The sequence below is a fragment of the Salmo salar genome, chromosome ssa04, assembly GCF_905237065.1.
Source record: "Salmo salar chromosome ssa04, Ssal_v3.1, whole genome shotgun sequence".
Taxonomy (NCBI): Eukaryota; Metazoa; Chordata; class Actinopteri; order Salmoniformes; family Salmonidae; genus Salmo; species Salmo salar.
The window spans coordinates 65,104,456-65,124,673 of record NC_059445.1 but is presented as its reverse complement, the minus strand read 5'-3'; the positions used below and the strand labels follow the sequence as shown (position 1 = coordinate 65,124,673).

Genomic DNA, 20,218 nt, shown 5'->3' with positions numbered 1-20,218 from the left:
AGCAATCCATATCCACTCTGTATGTCTGGCAATACTATGTAACCAGCTTACCTCCATCACACAAACCCACATACAGTTGAAGTCAGAAGTTTACATACAGCCTAGCCAAATACATGTAAACTCAGTTTTTCACCATTCCTGACATTTAATCAGAGTAACAATTCCCTGTCTTAGGTCAGTTAAGAATGTGAAATGTCTGAAAAATAGTAGAGAGAATAATTTATTTCAGCTTTTATTTCTTTCATTGCATTCCCAGTGGATCAGAAGTTTACATACTCAATTAGTATTTGGTAGCATTGCCTTTAAATTGTTTAACTTGGGTCAAATGTTTCAGGTAGCCTTTCACAAGCTTCCCACAATAAGTTGAGGGAATTTTGGCCCATTCCTCCTGACAGACCTGGTGTAACTGAGTCAGGTTTGTAGGCCTCCTTGCTCTCACACACTTTTTCAGTTCTGCCCACAAATTGTCTATAGGATTGAGGTTAGGGCTTTGTGATGGCCACTCCAATACCTTGACTTTGTTATCCTTAAGCCATTTTGCCACAACTTTGGAAGTATGCTTGGGATCATTATCTGTTTGGAATTCCCATTTGCAACCAAGCTTTAACTTCCTGACTGATGCCTTGATGTTGCTTCAATATAGCCACATTATTTTCCTCCTCATGATGCCATCTATTTTGTGAAGTGCACCAGTCCCTCCTGCAGCAAAGCACCCCCACAACATGATGCTGCCACCCCCGTGCTTCACGGTTGGGATTGTGTTCTTCAGCTTGCAAGCCTCCCCCTTTTTCCTCCAAACATAACGATGGTCATTATGGCCAAACAGTTATATTTTTGTTTCATCAGACCAGAGGACATTTCTCCAAAAAGTACAATCTTTGTCCCCATGTGCAGTTGCAAACCATAGTCTGGTTTTTTTTTATGGCGGCTTTGGAGCAGTGGCTTCTTCCTTGCTGAGCGGCCTTTCAGGTTATATCAATATAGGACTCGTTTTACTGTGGATATAGAAACTTTTGTACCTGTTTCCTCCAGCATCTTCACAAGGTCCTTTGCTGTTGTTCTGGGATTGATTTGCACTTTTCGCACCAAAGTACGTTCATCTCTAGGAGACAGAACACGTCTCCTTCCTGAGCGGCATGACGGCTGCGTAGTCCCATGGTGTTTATACTTGCGTACCATTGTTTGTACAGATGAACGTGGTACCTTCAGGCATTTGGAAATTGCTCCCAAGGATGAACTAGACTTGTGGAGGTCTACAATTTTTTTTCTGAGGTCTTGGCTGATTTCTTTTGACTTTCCCATGATGTCAAGCAAAGAGGTACTGAGTTCGAAGGTAGGCCTTGAAATACATCCACAGGTACACCTCCAATTGACTCAAATGATGTCAATTAGCCTGTCAGAAGCTTCTAAAGCCATGACATCATTTTCGTGAATTTTCCAAGCTGTTTAAAGGCACAGTCAACTTAGTGTATGTAAACCTCTGACCCACTGGAATTGTGATACAGTGAATTATAAGTGAAATAATATGTCTAAACAATTGTTGGAAAAATGTCTTGTGTCATGTACAAAGTAGATGTCCTAACTGACTTCCCAAAACTATAGTTTGTTAACAAGAAATTTGTGGAGTGGTTGAAAAACAAGTTTTAATGAATCCAACCTAAATGTATGTAAATTTCCAACATCAACTGTCCATGTTTTTTATTTTACCAGGCAAGCCAGTTAAGAACAAATTCTTATTTTCAATGACAGCCTAGGAACAGTGGGTTAACTGCCTTGTTCAGGGGCAGAACGTCAGATTTTGTACCTTGTCAGCTCGGGGATTTGATCTATGCAACCTTTCAGTTACTAGTCCAGCGCTCTAACCACTAGGCTACCTGTCGCCCCAACACTCAGTGCTCTGTGGTGGTGTCATATTGGGAGTGTTTGGTGGTCCTGGTTGGTGGTGTTTCCTGTGCATTGTGTGATTAGAGTCTATGGTGAATTGCTCAGACCCCATGGGAGCCTGCCTTCTGTGACCCAGATCCGGTCTGGACCAGATTAGACAGAAGGGTCCCTTCAGCTTCCTCTCTTCTTTTCTCCTTTCCTCTTCTCTTCTCCTCCACTTCTCCTTTCCTCTTCTCTTCTCCTTTCTCTACTCTTCTCTTCAAACACTAATTCAACTAACTAATATTCAATCCACAAAAGTTTACGTTCATACATACATACGATTTTCTTCTGCTCACATATCCTCATGACTGCATACGGCTTTATTTGCGACCCATTTTGCGTACAGACGTCTGCCTAAAAGTCAAAAGCATCCATCTCTTCTCTGCCATGCAATTAACATGGAAATTGGAATGTGACATGTTGGATGGGACAGGGGTTTTAATGACCCACCCAATCCCCAACTCCTCATCTCTCCATCTTGCTCTCTCTTTCTCAGACTATTCTCTCTTTCTCTAGTGGGCGTTTCTGGCTTGACACTGGCCTAATGAATGAGCTGGATGATTAATGGCAACAGAGAAGAAATGTGGGGGGGGGGGGGGGTGAAGGCGGGAAAGGGGCCTTCCAGGATGCTATGAAGGTGGGAGATAAGTGGGGGTGAGGTTTGAGGGCAAGTCCTAAAGGCTCTTCCCTGTCTACAGTGTGTTGAGAGGGCCTGTGAGCTAGTCTGTCAGCGATAGCTCAGTATATTTTGTTCTCAAGAGTTGATTCAGCGTTTAGGGATACATAGGGTAGAAGTGCTTTATATCGGTCGTACATCATTGTTTTAGGTAGTCTCTGTCGAGCTGAGCTATAATATGAGTTGGTCTGAATATGTTAATTCGGCGACTTGTGTGTCTCCTGTCTTTGTCTGTGTTTCTTGTGACCTGACTTGTGATCCTAATTAACTACACAGGGAGCAGTCCCATTCCCACTCCCATTTGAATTACTCCTTGATCCAGCTAGGCTCAAAAGACTAATTTCTGCAACATGCCTTGTTTTTCCAGGGCACAACAGTAGGCTACAGTACAGTACAAAGACAACCCATCGTGCCCTTTTTCAGTTCACTGCTGGGGCACAATGAGAGTACTCCCAGGACACTCTAGTGTGTGTGTGTGTGTGTGTGTGTGTGTGTGTGTGTGTGTGTGTGTGTGTGTGTGTGTGTGTGTGTGTGTGTGTGTGTGTGTGTGTGTGTGTGTGTGTGTGTGTGTGTGTGTGTGTGTGTAGGTCACCTCAGGGTTGTGTGTGATGTCTCAGGTGGGCAGTGGAGAGGGTGCGTGCTATTTATCGCTCTGTGTTAAGGCCCCTCACACTGGGAATTGCATACTTCTCCATGCAGAGCCAACCAGGTGGAATGTACTGTGAATAGGCAGAGGCTTCAGGAAGAAAATAAAGAAAACATGACTTCAGCTAAGCTTTTACATTTTCAATCCACCTGGATAGAAGGGGGGGGGTGGGGTCATACACAGTAAACTTATTTCTAGACATTCTTATGAAACATGACTTGTAAAGTCCAAAAAAGTACCCAATTTATTGTTCAACAAATGTATTTTATTGTATTATTACAAAACAACAAGACTACCAAAAAGTTAGTTGACAGAATATGCAAGTCGTCGCACAATCGCAGCAACAGTCCTTCAAAAGTGACGGTTACAATCTTTTCACAACGTTGTCGGTCTGTCGGTTCACAACTAGCTTCCTCTGTAAAAAAAAATAAAAAATAAAATAAAAGTTCTAAATAATATTCTCATCGGACCACGGGCGATAGGGATCCTGAGTGGACGAGGACCCCTGCAGGTTACGCTGTCCAGCCAGCTGCCTGACATGAACACACTTTGTGCTTCATATTTGTTGTTGTTTCTCCACCACAACAAGAGTGCAATAGTCTTTATGCTTTCCGAACAGTATACAGTTCTACAAAATGACGTTGGCACATTCAAGACATTAACTTTTTATACATGTGTTTTTCCTTATAAATACAATATACTTTTTCTTTCCCTTTATCCAGAGCCCACGTAAAAACAGTACAGCAATGGCTATTTGCAAATGAATACGGGCCGAGCCCGAGAGTCATAAATAATCATAATAATATAAAAAAATGTATGAAAATCCGTTCTTATTCCATTGTTCTTCAGAAAGTGATCTTAATTTTTTTTCTGTTTGCTTTGATCGAAGAAAGAAAATGGGAGGCATCAAAGGAACATCGAACGCCAAAGGTGTTTTGTTTTCTGCGAGTCTTCCGGTATCCATTTATCTCATTTCCTGCAACAGACAGACAGACAGACGTGTCAACATATGAATAAAAGGGGGAAAACGCTGAAATTATTATCTGCACATAACAGTAATGAGCTCTCACAAGGCATGTCTCATAAATCACAAAGGTTGTCTACATCGCTAGTTTTGAATACAACAACATGTATTTATTTGTCAATTTATTTTCAAAACAGAACCCATAACCAGATACAAAACTAAATGACAGGAGCGTAAAAACCCTAAGGAGGTGGCTTTTAAGCAGTCGTGGAAAAAGTACCCAATAGTCATACTTGAGTGAAAGTAAAGATTCTTTAATATAAAAAATAGTAAAAGTATTTGGTTTTAAATATACTTAAGTATCAAAAGTAAATGTAATTGCTAAAATATACTTAAGTATCAAAAGTAAAAGTATGAATCATTTCAAATTCCTTATATTAAGCAAACCAGACTGCACGATTATCTTGTTATTTTAATTTACAGATAGGCAGGTGCACACTCCAACACTCAGACATAATTTACAAACGAAGCATGTGGGGTTTTGTGAGTCCGCCAGATCAGAGGCAGTAATTTGACCAGGGATATTCTCTTGATAAGTGTGTAAATTGGATCATTTTCCTGTCCTGTTAAGTGTAAAATAAAATAGTACTTTTGGGAGTCAGAGAAAATTTATGGAGTAAAAAGCACATAATGTTCTTTAAAATGTTGTAAAGTAAAAGCAAAAGTTGTAAAAAATATAAATGGTAATATAAAGTACAGATACCCTGAAAAGCAGCTTAAGTAGTATGTTAAATAATTTTTATTTAAGTACTTTACTCAGCTGCTTTTAAGTATACACTTTTGGGAGAAAACCCACATTTTTACTAATAACCATCATAAAATGTTTCTAAACCAGGGCAAAACCCCTATTCAGCTCTATCTCACTGTAATCCAAACGCTAGTCAACCGCCCTATGGGAGCAGCTCTGGTTCGTCCTTCATGGATTACTTGACTCTGTAATCACCCGAGGGATTGGCCGTTAATCGAGGAAGTCAAGATCTGAGGGAGTCACACAAAACGTATCCCCCACTGGGGGGGATAAAGAACAACTCCATCCCCAATCACACAGATACCCCATTCAACCGCTCTGTCCAAGTGGAAACATAAGGCTCAGCACCATGACAGAAAGAGGGGTAACCCGCAACTGGCTCCCCAGTGAAACACACAGTCCCTCTATTGTAATACTCTGGCTTTTATGGTCCTGGTGGAGCAAGAAGGGCAGTGGAGGTGAGGGGGAGAGGGGCATCCCCCTCACTAGGGAGCCTGCAGGGAGTGCATATAAGCAACGATCACGCAGAGAAGTGTTCCCACAGTAGTGCACTATAGAGGGAGAGTGGGGTACGGGGCTATCCTTGACATTATTATACACTGTGCAGGGGGGGTTTGGTGTTGTGTGTGTGTGTGTGTGTGTGTGTGTGTGTGTGTGTGTGTGTGTGTGTGTGTGTGTGTGTGTGTGTGTGTGTGTGTGTGTGTGTGTGTGTGTGTGTGTGTGTGTGTGTATTTTAATGGAGAGAGATGAAGCATTTGTGAGTATGTACACAGATTTTTTTTATAGAGATACAATATATAGTATTTGTACTACACGCTTGACAAGGTTTGTCATTTTGCTCAGTTATCCGTCGTGTCAGCATTTCCATGCTAATGAATGATTATTTATGTATGACACTAGCACTGAACCATAGACAGTATAACCACCTCTCAGTTATGGACTGTTTTGTTCCGGCACCTATTTGGCTGGATCCGGTACCCTCTCCAGGTATTAAAAATTCTTTTCACTTTTTTCAATGTAAAAATTGTAATCAAAGCGATCAAAGTTCATTTGAGTTGTCTTTTCCTTAATTCTCCTGCCCCCACAAAAAAACGTGATGTCAAAAAGTAGATTTTCAGCCCGGGCCAAATATTCTAAGAGTTAATTTGGGTTGGGCTGGCCTGGGTTTATGGTTTGTGCAATATGGTAACCTATGTTTGAGACCAACGCGTGGCCATGGCTGTGTGAGATGCGCATCAGTATCTCTCACATAACTAGAATGAGATGAACTTTTTATGTTCTCTGTGCGTCCCTGCTCTGATAGACAGGAACCTCTCTCCAGTGTTGCACTTCATTTATTTCCTAATAGAATCATAGAGGCTTCTGGAGGAGCCTTTCGCCGACAGATAAATTGAAATAAATTTGCCAAAATTATAGACTTACTGCTGTCTGTTCAGAAATAAATGAAATACTTCAGAATAGCTTACTACACCATGAGAAAGCCTATAATTTAGCCACAGAGGATCAATTGCTTCTTTTAAAAAAGTAGCCTAACTGTTGAATGTAGCCCACTAACAAGGAATAGTCTACAGTCGGGAACACGCGGCAAATCTGTCAGTAAAAAAACAGCATGCAGACAAAACAGGCCTTTCATAATATTTCAAATAGAATCGAGGGAAAACACAGGTTGGAAAGCAAATGGCTCCTGCTGAAAAGACTATACTGTAGGCTACCAAAATATTTGATCAACTTCCAAATATTGTTTTACGAGAGAGAGAGACAGGCTTTTGGCACAAGCGCATGGCCATCACCAGTGAGTGAGCTGCGTATCTTTGGGTGAGTCAGAGAAACTGGAAAGCATTTTTAGGACTATAATTTCCTCCTCACATTGTAGCCTACAATATGTGTCTCCACACACCTAGGCCTAGGCTATTGATGGATTCAAGACGAGGTCGTTTTTATTCATCTCAGATTCTCAGTTTGTCAGTGTCAAAGTAGCCTGCCATTTCAATTATTTGTGTGCAATAAAAAAGATTCTACCAGAGTCTCCAGTCATGTAAAATGACGTAGAATTGCATGAAATGTGTTTATAAAAGGTTACATTTTTCCTGGATCCTTGGCTACTAAAAATGCTCCCAATGTGTGCAACTTCTGTAAGAGCCTCTACTCTACTGCTCTATGCCACTATGCAAATGCAATGATATGCATGCAATGCTTTATTTTCTAATGCATTCCGGTACCTTTGCTTTATTGACAAAGACCAATGCGTGGTAGAGGGGTACAACTGAATTAATTCAATATCTATTTTTATAGTACATGGTCTATGAAAGCGGCAACAGTTTTGGCCAAGTGAGATACAACAACTACAGGGAAAGATAGTGAGCTGACACTCTCAGTTGACTAGCGAATTTTTAAAGGAGAACAGTAGACAAAGAATTGCCTGTCCCGTCTTAGCTAAGACAGTAATCATGACATTACCCTAGGTGGCCTCTGCTGTAGTATCTCTTCTCACCCCTCTATGAACCACTGAACTCCAGCAGACAATATAGCTCTCAATAACTAGAACCAACCATGATCCCCTTATATTACCACTATTCCTACTAATGTAGTCTCTTCTTGCCCCCCTTCTTGATATGAACAGTTCAACTAAATGCCAGAGAGAAGAAAAAAACAACAGATATTGTGGCTCCCAAGAACCAGAGCCCTTGTCTCACCTCATTGCGTTTCCTGCCTGATCCGGGACCCCCTCGTGACCCCGTGGAGCCCCGCGACGAGGAGCTTCCTGTAGTGGAGCAGTTACTGGACACCTGACACCCCCGCCCCGCCAAGTAGCTGGGCTTGCTGTACGGGATCAGGTCCTCATCTGTGGAGGAGATGGGAGAATTAGGGTCAGGGATTTCCATATTGGGAATGGAGAGTGAGACAAATGGTTATTCTACTGATGAAAGAGGGTCTTGAAGGAAAAAAGAAGTAAGAAGTAATAAGAGTTTTAATGGATGGATTTGTGAAATTAAATGTATTCATATGACAGTTTGTGTGTGTGTGAGAATGGGTTTATGAGCATAATTGATTTATGTATTATTATTTGTGTGAATTAGTCTTTTCTGGGTGAAAGAGTGACTGTGTTTGGGAGTGAGTGCTACTAGGCAACTGCAAAGGCTCTGGCTGTGCTTGTGTGTGTATTGTGAATATGAGACTGTGCATGTGTGTGAGTTTGCACACCACACTTCAGTATCTGCACCACTCACCATCTTGGGATCGCTGTCCTGATCCCTTCCTGTAGGGGGCGCTCCTTTCTCCCTCTCTGTCCAGGGATGCTTGGCCACAGTCTACAGCTCTTGCTGGGCACCGCACTGCTCCATTCTCTGGAGGTGGCTCTGGTGGAGGAGGGAGGTCTTGAGGAGAAGAAACATGGACAACAGGGTTAGGGTTGGACTGCACTGGAAGACCAGTAAATATATAAACATAAAGGCAATAATGTAGGCTTTATGCACACAGAGACATGCTCATGCCCAACATATATTCATTGATTTGTTTGTTCACTCACACGCACACGCTCGTGTGTGTGTTTGCGTGTGTGCGTGCGTGCGTGTGAACAAACAAATCAACGAATATATGATCACAAACACACTCACCTCCTTGGTTAAGCACCTCTCTTCTGTAAGCTCCGCTTTTGGAAGTCTTCTTTTTCACTCGAGACTTCAAGCCGGGGGGAGTGTGTGTGTTGTCAGCTGGGGAGGGCTGAGCTCTTACTGTAGGTCAGCCAGAAAGACAGAAAACATTACTAGAAGGTAATTGGACATTGGTCCTTTGAAGCACTATACATGGATAAATAATAACATTGCAATGCCTTATGTAATTTCAGATGATTGTTTAGGTGTTACTAATAACATGAATTACATATTGGATATAAATGTAATTCATTTTCTGTGTGTGTACATGCGTGTGCATGCACTTCTGGCTTTGAATGTATGTGTTTATGCACATCCGTATGTGGTGAATTCACTCGTGTGTGTTTGCACAGAGCGGTATGCGTCACTGACCAGGTGTGGTGGAGCTGACATTGTCGGCACTCAGTGCTGCCCCCTGGCTGATGTCACGGCGGTGGGCCAAGCCGTTGCGGAGCGGTGTGCCCCCCTCGGAGCCCTCACTGTGTTGCTGGGCTGAGAGGTTGGGGTTGGACTGGGTGAGGGGCGGGCTGGGCGCCCGGGGCACTGGGACGGGACCGCAAGGTAACCTACTGTATAACGGCAAAGAAAGAGTGGGTGGTTAGCAATAGCAATGACATACTTCTGTTATTTTACTACGATGATATGTTACACAATTGAATTATTGTTTTGATTATTTGAGTGGGGATTTTAATGCTCATATCATGAGCATTGTGTTATCTGCTGTTAATGACATTGGGCAATTACCATACCAAAGCAATGATTATACCTATATTGTTACCATCTTATTAATTTGAAGAAGAGGTATTTACTGCCATCACCATTAGTATCAGTGGAGGCTGCTGAGGGAAGAACGGCTCATAATAATGGCTGGTACGGACCAAATGGAATGGCATCAAACCATGTGTTTGTACATACATGACGTGACTTTTAGAATTTGACATGTCATACCATGCTAGCTGCTGCCCATCAAGGTGGTGAAGGCGTGCTGTGTTGTGGGGTGGATGGCGGCTCTCCTCTCTGGGCGATGGCGTGAGGGTGGCGGTGGACTGGTGACTATAGGAGGTGGCGGGGGACGAGGCGTCACCCCTGAGGGGAGGGGCAGGACCTTCCTTGCCGCCCTCGATCAGATAGGTTCTTTCCGGAAGGGGCGGGCACCACTCTTCCTCATCAGACCTGCGATTAAATTTAATTATTCCATAGGTTCACTTTAGAAAGAGGAGGATGACGTGGACCCTAGAGAAAATTATCTATGGGCAGTTTTTACATTTTCCGTATTAATGGTCAGGATTGGGCAGGATAAACTGTTCTTAGATCTGTGTCTAAGGGCAACTTCTATCTGGACCATTATAAAACAGTCACCACTACGTCACTGCTTGTGCAGTTGGTGCTATGGAGCAGTAGATCGATCATAACACATTATCGATGGTGGCTCCAAAGAGATCCTATTAAATTATTAAGTATTCTAATTCCTAATTCTATGGGTGGCCCTCCCTCTCTAATGCCTACAGTATTTGTCTGTACTGTATTGATTTCCACGGCTCTACAGCATCATTAGACAGTCTTCCCTGTGGGCAACACTATACCTGTTACAGGTCTGCTGAGGGCCATGTCTGAACAAGAGACTTCACCTGGGTGAAAATAATCACATTCCATGTCCTTCTATGCCTAAGGCATTTTCATCAAACTGAACTGGCTTCTTCACAACATGGGAAATGTTTTTCAGCTATGTTTTTCATACGTGTGCATGGAATCAGTTTTTATACATTTGTGTTTGGTAGAGAAGTATGTGTGTGCGCGTTCGTGTGTGTGTGAGTGCCAAGTGTGTTCATGTGTGTGTACATCATGGAGGAAATGGCCGAGGCCAGGGAGTAAGCTAGTTAATGTAATAATGCCAGGCCAACGTTCCTCTCAGCTAGCCACAGGGGCTAACTCATAGGTTAACGCTGTTATCGTGGGTTCATCACCAATCTCTGCTAACTGCGGGGGGTGCATGAGAAGGCTGCTGAATGATTACTTTGTTCTGGTGACCAAGGAGAAAAGAACATGAGAAGGGGAATGGGCTAACGTAGGCTAATGTCATTAGCTAACGGGGTCAATGTGTAAGAGGGTTGGGACTTGGGTATGGTGGCTAAATTGCTAACTGCCTGTTAGCTTCTTGGATAGCGCCAATGTAATCTAGCTGTCAGAAATGCTTAGAGGTAGAAGTTTCTAAGCCTCATGGCTGCTTTAGTTGAGCTGCTAGACTAGACAATTCTGGAGGAGTGAGTGGCAGTTAGGAGCGATAAGTGAATGGTCCCCTTGCCAAAACGTTATGAATACTGACTTGCTGGCCTTGACAATACTGTGTTACCGTAATTTCCGGACTATAAGCCGCAACTTTTTTCCCAGGCTTTGAACCTCGCGGCTTAAACAATGACGTGGCTAATATATGGATTTTTCCCGTTTTCCTTTTTTTTTCCCCAAAAAAACACATCCTGTGACGTGCTCAGTTTTTTGGCGGCATGAAGCTTTCATTAGACTAATGAAATTGCCGAACGGGTTAAGGTCAAACAACTTTTTTGCTTACTGTTTAGATTAAATCGAGCGCTCTCAAACTTCCCATCATTCTGATTACGGTAGTCATTTTGTCTCTCTGATTCCTGGGGGCACAACAAAGTATTTGCAGCCACTCGACATCAGTGTAAATCGTGCATTTAAGGTGGCGCTCCGTGTTCAGTGGGAGGCTTGGATGACAAGTGGGGAGAAATCCTTCACTAAAACAGGCCGCATGCGAAGAGCAACTTATGGTCAAGTCTGCCAGTGGGTCCTGACAGCGTGGAGCATTGTCACAAAATCCACTATCATCAACGGGTTTCGAAAGGCTGGACTGCTGTGTGTTGAGGAGGGCTCAGCGGGGGATTTGCCTCCGGATGAAAGTGACGAGAGCGACAATGAAAACGATCCAATATCGGATGAAGCAATTCTGAGGCTATTCAACTCTGACACCGAAGGAAATGGTTTCAGTGCACAGGAGGAGGAAGATAGTGACCAATGACTTTCTTGGTAGGCTACTGTTTACTGCTAATTCTTTCATTTTTTGTTACAAGCCGTGTTTCGTTAAAGCCTATTTCTTTTTGTTACAAGCCGTGTTTCGTTAAAGCCTGTGTAAAGTTCATTTGTTTCCCGTGTGGCTCAGTTGGTAGAGCATGGTGTTTGCAACGCCAGGGTTGTGGGTTTGATTCCCACGGGGGACCAGTATGGGAAAAAAATAATAATGTATGAAATGTATGCATTCACTACTGTAAGTCGCTCTGGATAAGAGCGTCTGCTAAATGACTAAAATGTTTCAATGTACCGGTAGGCACCTGCGGCTTATAGACATGTGCAGCTTATTTATGTTCAAAATATTTAAAAAAAATTAAAATCAGTGGGTGCGGCTTATATTCAGGTACGCTTAATAGTACGGAAATTACGGTATATGAAGTGTGTGCGTGCATGCATGTGTGACTATGTGTGTAGACGAATTCGTGTGTATCCATTTTGCAGTGTGACAGTAATGTGGTTCAGCGGGGACCTGGAATAAAAGGTGCATTGAGGTCCAGAGATAGCAACAGGTTAACAGAGAGAGACCAAAGAAGATACTGTCCTGTCAGACAGAAAGGCAAAGTAAGGCTAACGTCATTAACCTCCACACAAAGCCCTGGCCCACCACTATGTGTCAGTGAGGCCTGAGAGTGCAAGGACATGGGCCAAGAGAAACACAGTGTGAGAGAGTCAAAGGTCCATAGGACAGTATACAGACCTATAAAGATTGTCCACAGAGGTTACATGAGAGAGCTACCATACCTCAATCAGTATGACCTCAAAGTTAGCAAGAAGATGGTGTAGCTGATGTGTATGTGTGTGTTTAGTTGGTGTGTGTTATGCCAGACATCGTAAGAGTGTGTGTGTGCGCATGTGTTCACGCTTATGTGTATTCATGTGTGTCTGTGTGCTTACCCTAGCTCCATGTCCTCATGGTTATCCATGGGCATATCCTCTACCACACAATGCTCCAGCTCCCCAGATGAGGGGGGTAGGGGGAGGGCTTCGGTCCATTTTAGAGAGGGGGTCTTCACCGCCTTCCCCATGGACTTCTGCTTGGGTTTACCTACACATAGACACACAAAGAGCTGGTTTAGTGCTGTTCAATGGAGGTCCTAAGGTCTCTAAATTCGTTTTAATACTCTTGAAAAGGGTATATGTCACAAACCGCAAAATGGAAACAAAACTGGAGATCCCTTGTCATTTTTGGAGACATGAATCAGTGTTACACAGTAGGTTAGCTACCGCTACCTCTCTTGTAGCTAGCTAGTAGGTACCGTAATACGGTTTCATGGCTTCAAAAATGTCAAGGTGCCTCCAGTTATTATGTTTACATTTTGTGAATGTTGCTTTGGGGTCTTGGTGCCCCACCCTGAACCATTTACCAATGGAAACACAGTCTTAAACACTGTCTTACCGCAGTCCGTTCTGCAGCGCTCGGGCTGGGCGTACTGGGAAGAGGGTCCTGCGGGCTGGGTGATCCAGTGGCCGCCATCTTGCTCTGTGGGGCTGTGAGAGCCCTGGAGCGCCTGGTTGGTGAAGGGCATGATGGGAGTGCTGGCGTAGGGCGTGGTGGAGGAGTAGGGGCTGTTGAAGCTATGCAGGTCCTCGGCGTTGGGGTCGATGGTGCTGTAGATAGGACCTTCGTTGGAGCTGCCCGTGCTGTACTTCTCTGTCTGGTTCAAGTAGTTAGAGATGCCCGCTTCTGGTGGTGAGAGGGGTCAGAAGTGAGAAGTCAGATTCAGGTGACAGGTGACTGACTTATGGTAATAATGTTATTCAACTGCAGAGTTAGTATTGTTATGTGAGTTAAGCGATTCTTGTATTACCCAAAACAGTTACCATGATATACAGTGTATTCGGAAAGAATTCAGACACCTTGACTTTTTCCACATTTTGTTACGTTACAGCCTCATTCTAAAATGGATTCAAATGTTTTTTTCCCCTCATCAATCTACACACAATACCCCATAATGACAAAGTAAAAGCTGGTTTTTAGAAATAAAAACTTAAATATCACATTTACATAAGAATTCATACCCTTTACTCAGTACTTTGTTGAAGCACCTTTGGCAACGATTACAGCCTTGACTCTTCTTGGGTATGACGCTACAAGCTTGGCACACCTGTATTTGGGGAGTTTCTCACATTCTTCTCTGCATATCCTCTTAAATTCTGTCAGGTTGGATGGGGAGTATTGCTGCAAGGCTATTTTCAGGTCTCTCCAGAGATGTTCGATTGGGTTCAAGTCTGGGCTCTGGCTGGGCCACTGAAGGACAATCAGAAACTTGTCCCAAAGCCACTCCTGCATTGTCTTGGCTGTGTGCTTAGGGTTGTCATCCTGTTGGAAGGTGAACCTTCGCCCCAGTCTGAGGTCCTGGGCACTCTGGAGCAGGTTTTCAACAAGGATCTCTTAAGTACTTCGCTCCGTTCATCTTTCCCTCGATCCTGACTAGTCTCCCAGTCCCTGCCGCTGAAAAACACCCCCACAGCATGATGTTGCCACCACCATGTGTCACAGTAAGGATGGTGCCAGGAGGTTTCCTCCAGATGTGACACTTGGCATTCAGGACAAAGAGTTAAATCTTGGTTTCATCAGACCAGAGAATCTTGTTTCTCATGGTCTGAGAGTCCTTTAGGTGCTTTTTGGCAAACTCTAAGCGGGCTGTCCTATGCCTTTTACAGAGGAGTGGCTTCCATCTGGCCACTCAACCATAAAGGTCTGATTGGTGGAGTGCTGCAGAGATAGTTGTCTTTCTGGAAAGTTCTCCCATCTCCAGAGAGGAACTCTAGACCTCTGTCAGAGTGACCATCGGCGACCTGATCAAGGCCCTTCTCCCCCGATTGCTCAGTTTGGCCAGGTGGCCAGCTCTAGGAAGAGTCTTGGTGGTTCCAAACTTCTTCTATTTAAGAACGATGGAGGCCACTGTGTTCTTGGGGACCTTCAATGCTGAACAAAAGAAAATGGTACTCTTCCCCAGATCTGTGCCTCGACACAATCCTGTCTCAGAGGTCTACGGACAATTCCTTCAACCTCATGGCTTGGTTTTTGCTCCGACATGCACTGTCAACTGTGTATATAGACAGGTGTGTGCCTTTAAAAATCATGTACAATCAATAGAATTTACCACATGTGGACTCCAATCAAGTTGTAGAAACATCAAGGATGATCAATGGAAACAGGATGCACCGGAGCTTAGTTTTGAGTCTCATATACTTATGTAAATAAGGTATTTCAGTTATTCTAAAAAACAGTTTTTGCTTTATCATTATGGTGTATTGTGTGTAGATTGATGAGGAAAAAATGGTTTAATCCATGTTAGAATAAGGCTGTAACGTAACAAAATGTGGAAAAAGGGAAGGGGTCTGAATACTTTCCGAATGCACTGTATACAGGATACAGTAGTTAGTTAAGCACAAGAAAATAAAAAAATTACAACAATTCAACCTGTTTGGTTTGCAGAAGATATTCAGACCTGCCAACCCTGTCCAACATTTTAGAGTACCAGACGCACACAGGAAATTGAAGATTCAACTCACGCACATAGCACGCTCGTTTGTTTGGAATACTTTCTTTCTTGACAGCATTCCATTTACACATATGGTAAAAGTCACTAACAATATATTTTACTAGGCAAGTCAGTTAAGAACAAATTCTCATTTACAATGACGGCCTACCGGGGAAAAGTGTGTTAACTGCCTTGTTCAGGGGTAGAACGACAGATTTTTACCCTGTCAGCTCGGGGATTCGATCCAGGGACCTTTCGGTTACTGGCTCAATACTCTAACCACTAGGCTACCTGCCACCCCATCTAATTAGAAAGAACACACAAAGGGCCTTTATCCTTCTTTTTTATTTTATTAAACAAATAATAATAAGTTATTTGTTTAGGTACAAAATGTACAAACATATTTTTTTTAAACTCTGATATGATAAGAATAACAAATGTTTAAAGCAGGGCATCAGTGTCAAATAAACATGTTATCCATAATAAAAACAAAAAGCTTTGATAGGAAACAGTGGGTGAGAACAAATCTTCTGGAGACCTTCAAATGTTCAGGAAATCATTTCCTAGACAGATTTGCCTGGTAACTAGCAGATTTAGCCTTACGCAGCAGAGCATCAGGGTAGACTTCTCTGTGGCAAACAGTTCCTCTGACAATTATTGAAACTTTCTTGGTAACGAGGGCACTCAGCATGTCTGTACTGAGGGAGGCTCTGTACTGGGTTTTGTTCTTGGAAACAAGACTGAATATTCGTTCGCAGTCTGCATTGCTGTGGAATATGACCAATATCCCCAGCATCACAGCCGAAAGGTGGGAGTAGACCAGCCTGCCCCCCCCTTTTCATTGTGCTGATTTCTCTTCAGGCCTGATTCTTGTGCATGTTGACCAGACTCTGCTCAAAGGTTGTTGACTGATAGAGTCTAAACTAATCTTCCAACAGATCAACAGCGGATCCCTCAGGAATAATGCAGGGAAAGCGTGCCATGAAAAAGTTGAGGGATGAGAACTTGGCAGTCTGCCTGTTGGCAATGTCACACGACCACTGCATGCTGGAGGAGCACATCTCCCAATGGAAATTTCAGCAACATGTAGTCTACTGCAGAAGAAAATACGTTTCTGACATCTACATAGAAGGTCTTCAGATCCAGCTTGCCTTGGCTTCCTATGTAGTTGCGGGTGTCCTGGCCAATGGACAGCTCCTCGTCAGGAAGCTGGGTCTCTCCAGGTAGATTGTAGGCTTTACACCACTACTTGTTTCTGCCATCATGGTAGTGACAGTGTCTGGCTTGCAGTAGGACATTAGTTTCTGCAGTTGCATCTCTAAAGTTGACAGTAAAATTTGAATGCACGGTGCCTCTCGTTGTAGAATCAGATTTCCGACATCAAAAATTGGTATGGATCTCTGTAAAAAGTATGCATAGATTTTTGATACCGGATCTGTGAGACATTTTAGGATTTTCTCAAGTTTTGTAAGATCTTTTGGTCCTTCTTTTCCTTTCTTTTCTGTCTTTTGTTTTGCCCCTTTATCCACGATATCCCTTTGCTTGAACAGATACTGAGTCAAGTCGAAGCTTTTGTCAGTAGGTCCACATTTGATGGAGGATGGCGTGATTTTGCTTCAAGAGGAGCCAGGTGAGGGCTTATCTATAATATTTTTCTCAGCACATGCCCCCAAGTTTAGTCTCTATAGTAGAGGAACGCTTGTTACCTCTCAAACAGGCCCAATCACTAGGACCAGCTCACAAGTATTGACTTTTTAGACACGGTTCCTAATCAACACCAAAAGCAAAATCATTTTGAAAACATAAAAACAAATGATTGCATCGACACAGACTGCAAACTGGCTACACAAAGCTTAAGTAGGCTTCTGCAAAGGGAATCTGAACGCTGTTCGCCAAGACAAACAAGTCTGCTGTTTCAGCCTATAAAAGGGTGCCTATTGTATTTCTTTGCAGCGCATACATCATTTCAGATTTTCAAAATTAATAAAATCTCAAATCTAGTGCAAAGGCATTTTAGAAGCATTGACTCTATAGCTAATACCGGACAGTCATCCATTCTTCATCAAGCAGTCTTCTAAACTCCAGACTCCATTTAATGCCAAGATGTTTATATTTATTTTTGATTGTACTTTTGTAATGCTTTTTGTGACGAAGATCATAATTACAGTTACAGTTAGGGGTGAAACGGTACATGTATTCGTCCACGGTGCACGGTTCGGTACGTACTGCGAACCGAACAATATATTAATCATATATTATACCTAGGAAAATATATGTATATATATATTTCATTGTAAAAAAAAATATTGTTGCATAAACCAATGGCGTATAAATTAGCGTGGGAAAAATATCCACATAGTAATAAAGTTGTTTATAGTTGTCTGCAGCTCCGCTCATTAGTTATTTCACTCCAGCGAGAACAGAGCTGAGAGACCGTCGTAGCAGCAATTAGCTTATGAAGGAATTAGCAGTTAGCTAAATGCAAAGGAGCAACATGGCAAGCATTGGCGAGCCAGAACTAGAAGACGCCCCAGTAATCATTCAGGTCTGCCGTCTGGGAACATTTCAGTTTCCCTGTAAACTATAACGGGGATTGCCAACGAGTGGTGGATAAAACTTCTACGACATGTAGGCTCTGTTCATTGCTGATAGCCTATTCGAGTGGCAATATGAGTAACATGACTACTCATTCGCGCCGACATCACCCCAAAGTGCCAATCAGTAACTAGGCGAAAAAATGAAACAGCAACCAATCGGCAACCACTTCTCCCCACAGCCTTCAGGCAACAACATGCGGCTGACTCCGGTAGGGCTAAAGAAATCAACGCAGGGAAGGCAAAATTCATAGCGGCAGATATGAGACCCTTCTCTGTGGTAGAGAATGCAGGGTTCAGAAACATGTTTAAAGTGGTCGAGCCGCGCTTCACTATTCCTTCCCGTACACATTTTGCCTAGACATTAATACCTGCCTTATACAACAACAACAACAAAAAACTACTTGAGAGCAAGTTGTCAGGAATGAGGTCTGTTGCTCAAACAACAGACAGTTAGACGTCTAGAGCTACCTTACTGTAACGGCTCATTTCATTACGGCAGAGTGGGAGATAAAAAGCCATGTCCTTCAAACACTTCCCCTTGAGAGTAGTCACACCAGTGTTAACTTGGGGGAAGAGCTAAGGGAAGTAGTTGCCGTGTGGAAGTTGGAAAGGGATAATGTAATGATTCCTGTGACCACTGACAACGCTAGAAATATTGTAAATGCAGTTGCACTAACTGGATTGGGGCCACAGATAGGATGCTTTTCTCACGTTATTAATCTGCATCTCAAAAAGCAATGTCAGTGAATCCAATCTCTTGCCTCCTAGCAAAGATCAGGACGGTGGTTTCCCTCTTTCGTTAAAGCACAACTGCTGCACATGTTTTCAAGACAAAACAGGAGATGCTGGAGCTGCCTAACCGCAAACTAATCCAAGATGTCCCTACTAGATGGAATTCAAGCCATGACATGGTTGAGAGATACCTTGATCAGAAAGGTATGTCTTATGTTATTTTCAGACTGTCTGAAAATAACATAAGACTAGCAGAGGAAGTTATCAAAGTGTGCAAACCTCTCAAAACAGTCACAACACTGATATGCACTGAAAGCATTCCATCAGTTTCCATGGTCCTGCCTATGAAAGCAATGATCCTGAAATCAATGGTGGAATCTGATGAAGATGAACCTGCAGTAAGGGGTGTCAAGACTGCTATCAGAGTTAACCTGGAGCCTAGATATGATGACCCTGGTCCAAGACTTCTTACACAAGAGCACCACTTTGTCCACCTATTCAAGTCCCTGCTGCACCTGGATGCTGCTGCTCGTCTGAGAGTCTACAATGAACTCACAGCAGAGATTGTGACCAATATACAACAGGTATTGTATTTATTTTGTTAATGTGACATTTATTATTTTATTAATTAGTGATTTAACAATTCATTATAAGGTAATAATTGTAATTGTCATAACAGTGTCTGATATATATTTCTAACAACAAATCATATTTTTAAAGCCACTTCAGAGATAGTATTTTCATCTAATTTAATTCTGCAGGGTACAGATACCACAGGAGCTAACCCCTCTCCAGAGATGGCAGGCGACAGGGGTTCTCCTCCAGAAAATAAGTCTGCCATGACTGAGCTTTTTGGAGAGTTGTTCACGACCCAGGAGCAGGGAACCAAGTCAAAGGTCATAGAGGAGGAGGTGACCTCATACAGGGAAGTGGACTGTAGTCCCCTGGATGCTGATCCACTTACATGGTGGAAGACCAAAGAGTTAATATACCCTCATGTTGCCATGTTAGCAAGGCGCTACCTGGCTCTGCCTGGGACCTCTGTCCCTAGCAAGAGGGTATTCTTTCTTTCACTGCAAATACGAGTAAACTGCTTTTAGATTTACTCAGTGGATTTATTTTTTATTAAAATGTACAAAAATAAATAAATAAATCAGGCCCTATTAATTTCTGCGTACTTTTAACTCGGAAACTCGTACCTGCGTACATGGACAGAGAATTGCGTAGTTGGTACGCAAAATGCGTGCATGTTGGCAGCCCCGTAGTATACCATTCAAGTTTATATCACATGCAGAGGGCATTGAGGTTTCTTCAAAGACTGAGACTAGACCAAAAGGCATTGAAGAGATAATCCCTGGTTGTGTACAAAACAAAATGGCCATTGTGAGCAGAATCATGCCGTGTCTCATACCATTGTAGTATCTCTCTGCCGTGTCATGTTTGGAGGTGCAGCAGTTGACAGCCTCCTTGCCACTGTGGACCAGGTTGGTGGTGGGCCAAGAGTCTGCCAGCCATGGGTAGTTGCCCATGTTGCCACCCAGCATGCCAGGCCTAAAACATAATTCATCAAATCAAATTCATTTTTATTTGTCACATGCGCCGTATACTACAGGTGTAGATCTTACAGTGAAATGCTTACAATGCAGT

General features: G+C 42.9%; 1 protein-coding gene across 4 annotated transcripts in view; it reads right to left on the bottom strand.

Annotated features, from left to right (window-relative positions):
* Positions 1 to 3,491: 3,491 nt before the first annotated feature.
* The window catches only part of LOC106603666 (roundabout homolog 3), a 276,581-nt gene continuing 259,854 nt past the window's right edge, over positions 3,492 to 20,218 (bottom strand). For 3 of the 4 annotated variants that reach the window (XM_014197615.2, XM_014197617.2, XM_014197618.2), the window contains 9 exons: positions 19,983 to 20,122; positions 13,151 to 13,438; positions 12,649 to 12,799; positions 9,619 to 9,843; positions 9,043 to 9,239; positions 8,635 to 8,751; positions 8,248 to 8,394; positions 7,714 to 7,862; positions 3,492 to 4,224 (listed from right to left, as the gene is read on the bottom strand). In XM_014197615.2, the coding sequence (XP_014053090.2) occupies positions 4,213 to 4,224; positions 7,714 to 7,862; positions 8,248 to 8,394; positions 8,635 to 8,751; positions 9,043 to 9,239; positions 9,619 to 9,843; positions 12,649 to 12,799; positions 13,151 to 13,438; positions 19,983 to 20,122 (1,426 nt within the window). In that variant the 3' untranslated portion in view covers positions 3,492 to 4,212. The remainder of the gene's footprint in view (positions 4,225 to 7,713; positions 7,863 to 8,247; positions 8,395 to 8,634; positions 8,752 to 9,042; positions 9,240 to 9,618; positions 9,844 to 12,648; positions 12,800 to 13,150; positions 13,439 to 19,982; positions 20,123 to 20,218) is intronic. The other variant, XM_014197616.2, reaches the window with a different exon arrangement.